The sequence below is a fragment of the Psammomys obesus genome, unplaced genomic scaffold (assembly GCF_907164565.1).
Source record: "Psammomys obesus unplaced genomic scaffold, mPsaObe1.curated_primary_1811, whole genome shotgun sequence".
Taxonomy (NCBI): domain Eukaryota; kingdom Metazoa; phylum Chordata; class Mammalia; order Rodentia; family Muridae; genus Psammomys; species Psammomys obesus.
In genome coordinates, this window is record NW_026596091.1 from 10,200,100 (window position 1) to 10,211,651 (window position 11,552).

General features: G+C 38.8%; 1 protein-coding gene across 3 annotated transcripts in view; it reads left to right on the forward strand.

Annotated features, from left to right (window-relative positions):
- Cdk17 (cyclin dependent kinase 17) overlaps positions 1 to 3,101 on the forward strand; it is a 79,033-nt gene extending 75,932 nt beyond the window's left edge. For all 3 annotated transcript variants that reach the window (XM_055627828.1, XM_055627827.1, XM_055627829.1), the window contains 3 exons: positions 309 to 399; positions 1,965 to 2,042; positions 2,576 to 3,101. In XM_055627828.1, coding sequence (XP_055483803.1) covers positions 309 to 399; positions 1,965 to 2,042; positions 2,576 to 2,613 — 207 coding nt within the window. In that variant the 3' untranslated portion in view covers positions 2,614 to 3,101. The remainder of the gene's footprint in view (positions 1 to 308; positions 400 to 1,964; positions 2,043 to 2,575) is intronic.
- Positions 3,102 to 11,552: the final 8,451 nt, after the last annotated feature.

Consider the following 11,552-nt stretch of genomic DNA (forward strand, 5'->3'; position numbering starts at 1 on the left):
TTTCCACCAGCACATTGCTGCTCACCAGGAAAAGTAACATTAAAGATTGAATATTTTAATTTTTCATCACTTCAGAGAAATACAAGGGAATTTTTTTTTTAGGAGGCTGAGCTAGGAAATGTGGAATTGAGATAGAATTATTCCCATACTTCAAGTGTATTGGTAGTGCTTTGAATTGATGCTAGAAAAATTGTCATATTAAGTAATCAAGAATTTTTAAAAATAATTCTAAATACTAATTTATTTTTTGGCCTTTTACAATAATTAGAGAAAAGGCTAATGAAGCTGTTCTTTGCTTTTTTTTACAGTATGAGTCCAAGAAAAGGGTTCCAGCAGAAGAGGCCATGAAACATGTGTACTTCCGAAGTCTAGGACCAAGAATACATGCTTTACCAGAAAGTAAGACACTCTCAAGCTGTCCCCTTTTGTTTTCTTTTGTCTAGGATTGAGGATTAGAAGGTTTAGGAATTGAAGAAGAGATGGTTGTTGATTTTTATGCCTAAAATTTTAGTCCTTTTTTGTAATTAGATCATAATTTTTCCAAGGAAAGTTTCTCTTTTCTTGATTTATGTCTTTCAACATTGAGCACACTGCCTCTACTCACTAAGAAGTCAGTAATATTTGTGTGAATCATTAATATTACTTGATTTAAATTGGACTATGCTGATGACATCATCTTTAGGCATAATCTGGTTCAATTTTTGGTTAAATGAGAATTTCTAGGTAGGATAGGTGGCCACGTGACCAAAGTGCTTCCTGCACAAGCCTGCAGACCTGAGTCCAGATCCCAGCCTGTGGGAAAAGATGGGCCATGTCATGCACATCTGTAACCCCACTGTATGCCAGGGTTCCAAGGGCTCACTGGCCAGCCTAATAAAAATAGTAGCATACACATATGCACGAATGGGTTTCTATAAAGATTAGTGAGGCACAGTCAAAGTACAAGATGGTTTCTTCAGGAAAGTGCATTTCCTTCCTGAGAAGATACCAAGATAGTCTTCTTTTGTTGTGGTCACTCTGGCTGTACTATCCCTAAGAAATTAGTATGCCATTATCAAAATCACTAGAATAGAAATTTTCCCGGGCCTGAGGTAATGCTTGACTTTAAAATAGAATGAGTGGGGAAATCGGAGAATGTTTGGGAACTCAGCCATGAGAGCTATTATTACTTCCCCATTCTTTTTTACTAGGTAGTCTTTATTAGCTGAGGTTCATGTAACAAGTCAGTGGCAAAGCCTGTTAGAAAAGCCACAAGAGTTGATGTAGAATTTGTTTTTATTTCTTTAATGAAAAACTGTCTGTGACAGAGATTAGAAATGAGAGGTGACGTGTATTTTTTCCTAAGTCCTTTTAAAGACATTGTCTTCCTCTGTAGCCCTGGCTGGCCTAGAAATCACTGTGCAAAGCAGCTGGCCTTCGGTGTATGGTGCCCCACAAGACCTCGTCCTCCAAATGCTTACATTAGACATGTGTGCTACTGTGCCTTCATTTCTTTGAAGGGATAGTATTTCATTATCAGACCAAGTGTCAGTTTGATTTAGTTACTCTTCTGTATATCTACTCCATTGTTTACTGAAAGTATCTGAAGATTATTTAACAGTTGATTCCTTCAGGCCATCATAAGGGACAAAGGTCATGGAGAATAAGAACTGAGTAATCCATTTTGACTAAGCCATTGGGGTCTCCCAACCCCAATAAGTCCTGAAACAATTTTTTTTCAAAGGAACACTGCTTGGATAATTTTTTTTAAGACAGAGTTAGACAGAGAACCATTCTTAAGTGGGATAACCTCATTTGGTTTTCTGATTAGAACATAGAAACAAACAGGAAATCTTTGAGCAGGGCTGTAAACTTGGTAGCACAGTATAGGTATTTGATAGTCATTGTATGCTTTTTGAATAATTATAGTTGATAAAGATTTGTCATTAATATCTGGTGAACTTTTTCTTGTCTGTCCATTTTAGGCGTATCAATATTCAGTTTGAAAGAGATTCAGTTGCAAAAGGACCCGGGTTTTCGAAATTCTTCCTATCCAGAGACAGGTGTGTTTGTCATAAACCATTTCACGAGTCGATCATGAATTTTTGCGTGGAACCAAGCTTTGGGCTTACAGATTGATCAGTAAAATTATTGATGTAAAAACCAATGTACAGTGCATCCCACAACTCTGTATGTTTAGAATTGCACATACTTACTTTACTGTTCTGTATGATGTGGGCAGCTCAGTAAATCCTCAGAGAGATCTGACTCAGTCAAGTCAGGGATCATTGACTGCAGATGGCACAGAGACCTTTTACAAGTGGCCTGGCTTGATCACTGCACACGCCATCCCTGGTACCTGAGGCAGAAGACACAGCTTGTGCTTGCCTAGTCATCAGGTTCATCACTTCGAAGCCTAGAAGCTGTAGACTGACCCTGTCAACACAAGGGTCATTTAAGACAGTGCTGATCACTCTTACCGCGCGGAACATTAGTGTTTGCTGGTGGGAACATTAGCTTCCTAGCGTCACCAAGTACTGTATATGGGATAAAAACTGAACCTTGAACTGCCTCATAAGATGACTTTATATTTTAGGACATGGGAAGAACAGAAGACAGAGCATGCTCTTTTAAGTCTGGTAACATGGTTTCAAGCCCAGCCCCAGCCTTTCTTATCAGCCATGGACTCAGAGCTGAAGGCAGTCATTTCTTGTGCTGGACTTGGGATCTCCGTGTGTCTACACTGTCCTCTTCACAGTGGAGTCTTTTTATTTCAGACCTACAGATTGTTTTTATATTTGTTGTCACAGTGTGACAATTTTTTTTGTACAGTTGGTTTTAAGGTCTTCTCTGCCAGTAGAGCCAGTAGGTTACAACTGTCAATGTAACTGTAGCTGCAGATTTGTGCAGGACTGAGAAACACAGCGCATTATTTATTGCGGAATCATTGCTGCTAAGTAACTACTGTCTGTTTATTTAACACAACAGTTGAATGCCTGAAGAAGTTGCAGTGGCTTTATTATATGTGAACGCATCTGTTTCTCCTCACAAATTGTTTTACTGCTGCATTTTGTTTGTTCATTTGTTTTTAAAAATTAAACTACAGTGTTTCCTGGAATGTATATTTAGCTTTGCTTAGCAGTAAAATAAGTGAGCCGTCTTGAACACTCTTAAGTTTGTGCTGCATATAATTTCTTAGAAACATTGGCCAATAGAGTAGCTGAGACATTGACAGCACAGTGTGTTTAGGAAGCATGCAACGCAGGAGTTGATTCAAACAAGTGAGTATCAGACATTTTGGATCCTCACATTAGACACCAATAAACTAAAACACCAAGTTATTTATTTTTACCTATTCCTCATCTTAGAAATGGCTACTGCATATTTGTGTGCTACTACACTTAATTAACTCTTATTACACTGTGCTTTTAGTGAAGATTTAACCATGTGAGTCATTCAAACAGGAAAGGCCTTGCTGCTGTGTGTCTTAAGCACATTTCTGTTATTAGATGATACTTCATTTTGAGGAACAGTTTCTTTCATTTGTGGGCTGTGTGTGTTTCAATAACATTCACTTGGAATCAGCTGAAAGCTGTACTATGTCTTTAAAATGAGCCATGATGAATTAGAAATGAGAAGTAAGAACCCAGAAGACTGCTCTAAAGCATTGTGGGTATTATCTGCTCATCAGAGACACTAACTAGTGTAACTTGAATTATGCATCTCCTTGAACATCACAAACACTTTGGTGTTGGTAACAGTGTTTTAGGCATTTGTGTTCATTTTTAAGGACTATTGGTTAGTGCATCTTACAACTATAAATCTTAATTGGTATATTTTGAAATGGTCATGTAAGTTTTTGCCTTATATCATGAAAATAGTTATAACTTAATTTTTGTCCTGCCATTCACTGTAAACATTCAGGGTCCTCTCATTTCTGTTCAGGAAATCCTGTAGTTTATTGTTATTATTTAACAGTATTAAGTGAGTTTTTGTATATTTCATTTTAACTTTATTTGTGAATAGTGATTGTGGCATGTTCGGGATGTTATTTTAATATTTCATGATACTGAAATTTTAATTTTTTTAAAAAAAAGTTCTGGAAGAAACAGATTCATGTGTAATGGTGAATATTGGACCACTACTGCTTTTCACATTTGTCAACTGGTTTTATGTTAAGCCCTGTAGCCTAACTGCTGTTACTTCTAACTGACAGACATGTATTAATCTTGTACTTTGAAGGTTATAAATATTATGTGAAAATTCCTTCATTTTGTTTTGAAGTTTATAACTAAATCTCCATGCTGTATAAAATGTGATGTTGCTGAGTCGCCTTTCTTGGGGAAGAGAGCTGTACACACTGGCTTGTTCTCTTCGCATGGCGTCACTGTGAAGTAATGAGCGCTCACTGTGCTGAAAGGGGCAGCGTTTTATGTCTGTGCCGACCAGGTTAGCCGGCTCTGATGGAATCATATCATGTAGCATTCTTTGCTTGTGATGTAACAGATTTGTCAATTTGATTTGCAAATTGACCATAGTTAGCTGTCAGTAATTTTGATTCTTGCACATAAAAATTAAAGGGATATATGCAGTCGTTATTTAAAATTCTTTTTAGGGAGTCTAGGGACCTTTTGTTAAGAACTTCAGCAAGGAAATAGGTGCATGTAGGTTGCTTTTGTTTGTTGACATTTCAGCCTCATTCAGATCCTGGAAACTGCAGTGATGACACTTAAAACTCGGAAGGATTGAACCTGGAACTCCCACAAGCCCCTTAAGCTGACAGGAATTCTGAAGGTAAGCAGTGCTAGGCCCCTCTCAGTGGGTCCCAGGTCTCCACTCGGGCATCTTATCAGCTTAGTTTAAAAGAATATTTAATAACATGTTATAATCTATCTTTCAGACTCAGTACAATTCATATTGGTTTTTCTTTACCTCTTTATGGCATCAGTTGCATTCACAAAACAATAGTTATATTGATTTATTTCCAAATTGTCTTACTATTTCAGAAATTGAACTCATTAAAAAAATAATTCCATTCTCCCCCCAAGCTTCTCATAACTGTTCATTTACTTTCTGAATCTATGAATTTCCCTATTCTAGATATTTTCTATAAGTGCAACCATACCATATTTATATCTTATGTTTGGCGTATTTCTTCAACATAATATTTTCAGAGTCTCTCTCATGGCTGACTAATGTTCTGTTGTGACTGAACAGTGTGAACACTGCTGCAGTAAGTATTGGTGTCCACACATGTTTGCATTTCTCTTTCCATCTCTTTGGAGTGTATATACACTAGGAGTAAAATTGCTGGTCAGACATCATTCTGTATTTTACTTTCTGAGAAGCCCCTGAGCTGTTTTTCACAGCAACTGCACTATTTTAAATTCTTAGTGATGTGTGAGAATTTTTTATCCTTCCCACACTTGTTATCATCAGTATCATCATTATGGTCATTCTAATAGGCATGAAGACAGAGTTCATTGTAGGTTATACTTAAATTTGCTAGCGATTACCTATGAGTATCTTTTGTTTGGTTGGTTTTTGCTTTGTTTTGTACACCTGCTTTGAAGAATAGTTATTCACGTAAACATTCTTCTAGTTTTAATAATAAGGTCTTTTTGTTGTTGGATTGTAAGGGTTCTTTATGATTGTTAATCTTTCCTTATAAAGCACACATTTTTCAGTTATTTCCTCCTGTTCTGTGAGTTATCTTTTACTTTCCTGAAGATATCCTTGTGAAAGCCAGGAATTTTCCTTTCATATCTCACTCACCTATCTTTAAATTTGTTGCCAGTGCTTTTGGTATCACATTTGAAAAACCTGTTGTCAGTTTTCCAAGATTATAAATATTTGCCCCAATATTTTCTTTTAAGATCATAAAGTTTTAGTCTTAAAGTCTATATACGTATCCAGCTTTATACTTTTGAGTTGTGAATAGTCATTTTTCCAACACCATTTCTTGAGAAGGTGCCCACGTTGAATGATCCTCACAACCTTCTCAGAAATCAAGTTGCAGTGGAGTAGAGTTTATTTCTGGGACCTCTGTTCTCTTTTATTAGTCCGTATATCTGGAGTCTGGCCCCTCAGATGCCGCCACAGGGTTTTGTTCAGTGTGGCCGTTTGTTTGTTTGTTTGTTTGTTTGTTTGTTTTGACAGGGGTCTTGGTAAATTTTGAAATCAGAAATGAGTTATTGAACAGATATGTCCAGCCTTTTGACAATTATAACGGGATATAATTATCTACAAAATTCATACTTGAGAGTTCTACAACCAAGTTACATAAAATGAGTTGGAAAAAAAAATTTCCACAGTGTTTGAAGTTGCTCAAGTTGGGCTATATTCATAACCATTCTTGGTCCCATGCTGCTGGCAGGCTGAAGGTTGGACATATGTAAAATTTAAGGTTATCCAGAATCACTTGAAACTCTTCAAATTTTAGAATAAGATTTCTTAGTTCCACAAAAGCAAACTGTAGGCTTAGCTTTTTCAAACACCTATTTTATTTAGGGTTCTTAAACACCTCTGCCTCCCTTCCAAACACCCCCCCCCCCGCCCTTCCATTTAGGAAGAAGATTAGTAGGGAAAGGGGTGATAGACTTCTATCATCTACTTCCTGCTGATAAGGGGTTTGGGGTTCTTTGGGGATTACCGATCTCAGTTGTCAGGATATGAGCAGTCCAGTCAGACAGCAAAGCAACAAACCGCAGCACCAGCATCAGCACCAGCAGCTCCAACAGCACCAGCAGCACCTTCAGCACCATTCAGCAAAAGTGAGGAGACTCCGCCCAAGCCGCGCAAGTCTGCCGAAGCTGCAACACTCCTCCAAAGCAGCAAGAAAACTTTTCTGGAGTGTTTCTCTATAGAAAAACAACGAAGTGATGCAAACTGTTACAAAATGTAGAGATGCCAAAGCGCTGTCTCACTGTGTATGGGCTTCTCTTTATCCCTTCTCAGAGTTCTCCTGAGGATGTTTTCTAGATCACAAAAACGTGCCCCTCGAATGAGGTAGTTGCCAGCTGACAAACATCATGTGTCTTTTCTCGGTGGCTGTTTTGTGTTGGAGGGAAGGGAACACTCCCACATCACACAGTTAGGACCAAAACAAAAAACACATTCACATGACAACTGAGTTTCAAAAAAACAGAAACTCCCACCTCAGCAAACCAAGAGCCATATTGAGCTTACCATGGGATAGCATTGACCTTAAATCCTGTGCCTCCCTTTAGGTGTAGAGTTCTCTTAACAGCATTTTCGCAGGCCATGACTTTGAATTGTTTCTCTATTTGTTTAAATTGTCTTTAATTTATTCTCAGCAACACTTAGTAGTGTTTAACATACGATTATTATTCCCCCATGTTTACATTTATTCCTAGGTGTTTTTGCTGCTGGTTTAGGTCGGATAGCTTTCTTAATTTCTTTTTTTTATTTTTTCAGCTAGTACTTGGAAATACAGATGATTTTTCTTTTGACTTTTGTAATCTCCAACTTTGTTGATTTTGTTGACTTTAAAGGTTTTTGTCTATTTTTTAAGATCTTCTATATACCAGATTCTGTCATCTGAAGAAAATTTTACTTTTTCCTTTAAATTTTTTCTCTATTTTTTTCCTCTCATTAATTAATCTTTAGACGTGCAGTATTACTGCATAGTGAGAGGAGGCCGCTAACATGTATACCTGTCTTGAGGAAAACAAACGTGCAGGCCTTCACGAGCCATGGTGCAACTAGCAGTGGGTTTTTTATATAGCCCCAGCCTTTAAGGCACTTCCTTCCTTCCTAGCTTACTGAGTATTTTGATAATGGGAGGTTCCTGGGGTTTTGTTTTGTTTTTTTAAAGCTTTTTCTCTTATCATTTCTGATGATCGTGTCGTTTTCTTCATTCATTACCTTCATTGATTTTTGTATGTTAAATTAACACTGCATTTCTGGGAAGAGCCCCATTGGTGATGAATTAAAGCTCAAGCATCTTTTATGAAAATGTTTGAGACCAAAAGTGACTCTGATTTCAAGGAATTTTTCCTTCTCTTTGGAATATTTGCACAGCCTGTAGTAGTTGAACCTCCCTGCTTCAAAATTAGGAAATCTGAGAGTGTTTTGAAGATTGTCATTCTAAAAACTTCAGGTTTGGTCAAAGCCCTTTAGATTTCACATTGGTCATGTTTACTTCTAATTCTTTAACATGCTGCTCAGTCCAGTTTGCTAGTGTTCGCTTGGGAGCTTTTGCCTGAACTCCCGATGGGTTAGGTCTGTCCTGTTGGTTTGCAGCATCTGCCTCGCTTTGGTGTTAGTACATTGCCAGCGTCAGAGGCGGAATGAATTAAGCATTCCCCTAACACCGTATTGTTTTGTATTTAGTTGTTTCTTTGTAGGAAACCTTTTTTATCTTCTTCCCTCCTTTGTCATATGTGTGTGTGTATATACTTGTTTTGATAATTGTGCATACATTAGTTTTTTTAGTTTGGTTTTGAGAGATTTATCCCCAGATGTCATATCTTTTTATATTTCTGCCAGTGGTTCTAGTTAAATATTCTCATCTAGACTCTTAAACCAGTTCTTTCTTTGTTTTATGTGTTCATCTATATCAAAATATTAAATGGTAATACAAGCTCACAAGCTTGGTAGAATTTTTTTTAAATTAATATATTAATTTATACACAAAGAAATACATGTTTTCCTCCTGGAACTTTTTCTGATGCTAAGTTCAGACCCTGGACTTCCATGGTCAGGAGGCTTTGCCATTATTCCTCAGCAAGAGTTCACACTTCTGACCTAGAAACACTGCTGACAGCATCTGACCCTCCAAAACAGGGAGAACATAAGTAAATTACTGAGTATAAAACTACTTTGATATGAAAGGAATGTAAAATTTTGACCTGTGGTGATTCAAGGGCCTCTTCATTTGTGGATTCTCCATGAGAGAAGTTAATTTATCGGGGAAAAAACTTAACTGTTTTTTGGAAAGATGTCACTTTAGAGACTGACACTTGTGAGAAAAGACAGATGGATAAGACTGGCGTAGGAATTGTGGCTCTCCCTACTGCCCTCTTCCACCTCAGTCTTACTGCAGCATAGACACAGTAATGTCTGGGATGAATGACAAACATGCATGAAGATGTGGCTGAGGAGCACCTGATCTGAGCACCTCTGGGTGATGACAGCTCAGCATCTGACAGATGCTCAGCTGGACTATGGGCAGGACATGGAATCCTAGTGCGCACAGCCTTCACTCCTGCAAGGCTCTGACTTCCTGGAACAGTGTAGTGAGGAGCTACAGATGTGCCTGCCCACCTTCAGCTGAAGTGACCGTTTCCCCTGGGCTAGTAAGCAGTGAGGCATGAGATGGTGAGATTGTGGTGGGATGGACTATGGAGGGTCATTTGGGGCTAACGGTCATGCATCTTTTGTTGTGGAAACATTAGAACTCATTAGAAGATTGCATTGGACGTGATGGAGCTGTTTGGGTCTTCCAGACCGCTAGGCAACCTTTCTTTCATTCCCTTGTAGCTACCTAGAAACGCCCACCTTCCTTTTGAATGTGTGCTTGGTTGCTGCTAACTATTCCACGTTACTGTGTCTTACCACAATTTACTCTTTGATGGCTTGAGTTCCTCCAAATGTTTCTTTTCCTGCCTATTCTTGAGTCTCAACTCTTTCTTCTTCTGGAAGTCCTTTTGTGTACCTTACTCTACCATAAATTGGGTTATGTGCCCTCCTGTTTTACTGCCTTCCTGTCTATTGTACATGTAATTCAAAATATAAAATGATACTTATTTACCTTTTATCATCACTCACTACACTGTAAGTCCTGTGAAGGAAAGGATTATGTCTTAGACCAGATAAATTTTAAAGAAATATTTTCTGTTGATTAAGACACATGAATGAGGAAATCCATGTTTGTAAGTAAAACTCATCATTTACATTAATTTGGCCTTGTCTTTCATCTTTGAACTAAAGACAGATGCAGTAGTCAACAATTATGCCAGAAACCTAAAAACTAACCTGTAGTCAAGCTACAAGTTGTTCTGCATCTGTGTGTCTCTTATCTCTTGTCTCTCTCTCACACACATACATACACATACAGAGACGGTAGAGGGGAAATCGAGAGATCACACACAGGACTAGGAATAAAGTCAGTACAGGTGATGTCCAGGCAGGGCATGTTATAATCTCTCGGAATCTTGGAAGCACCAGTGGTGTTCGTTTTCCAGGTACAGTGTAAAGATGTGGGTTACTAGTTTAAATCTTTTAAACGTACTGACATCATGTCCTCTACAGTCAGAGTGTAAATTTGAAAGCTGACCAGCTGTTTCTTTGAGTCAGTTACTTAACTTCAGTGGGTCTCTATTTCCTCATCTGTAAAATTCGTTATAATAGTACTTCCCTCTGAGAGCTGCGGGAGTGGTCCTGACCTCGAACAGTGTTCAGTACATCTGAGGTAGTTTAGAAATAGTTGCTATCACTAACTGAAACTGTCATGTGATAAAACGAAAGTGGGTCTTAGGTTCCAAACTCATTAGGAATAGGGTGCCAGAATGCAGTGTCAGTCCCATGTTGGGCCCACACAAGCCAAGGTGAGAAGGGAATATGGATGCAGAGAAGAGGTGAAGATTAAAGTAAATGGGCATTTTTTAGAACAGACTAAGATAAACTATAAACAACACCACACACGTGCTGTCTTCTTGGGTAGGAGGAGCGTTTCTGCAGTGCTTCCTGGAACATCGTTGGTTTCACATGTTTCTTCCCTAAGGGAATAAATCCCTGCCACACCTACAAGTGTTACACCGTATATAACTGTGAATCTCTGTCCCTTTTTGAAACTGTATTCTCTGTATCCACTATTTTTCTTCCTTCCTGCACACACGCACACACACACCAACACCAACCCACCTGCTGAACCACTGAGCTCACTGAAGTAAAACAAGGAAGAAAACCTTTGCTAACAAGTCTGTAGTTCATATGTCCCTTTTTGGTGGTGGTGGTTGCTGCTGCTGCTGCTGCTGCTGCTGCTGCTGTGTGTGTGTGTGTGTGTGTTATAGGTGCATGTGCATAGACACAGGCCAGATGACATCAGATGCCCCATTCAGCACTCTGCCTTACTTCCTTGAGTCAGGGTCTTTCACGGTATCTAGGCCTCTCCATTTCAGCTAGACGGGTGGCCAACAGGCCTCCGTTGTCTCTAGCCTACACAGTGCTGGACTTACAGGTACATGCACAGTCATGCTCTACTTTTCACGTGGGTGCTGGGGATGAGGTTAGGCCCTTGTGGGCCTTACTCACTAAGCAGTCTTCTCGGCCTCCTGTTAAAAGATCAGGAGATCACCTCACACCCATTTTATTATCCCCCTATTCGACCTCAGGGGTGAGGTAGTGTGTGTGTGTATACACTTGACTTTAGAGTCTCATATATGCTAGGCAGGTACTCTTCCCCTGAGCTCTACTCCTAATGTCTATGGAAAGCATATTGAGAGATAGGAAACAGTGTTTTTAGGCATCTTGTTTACATAGAAGTGACATTTGAGTCACTGTGAGTGCGTGGAAGTGAACTAACCCACTTGCCTCTTAACACTTTCTAT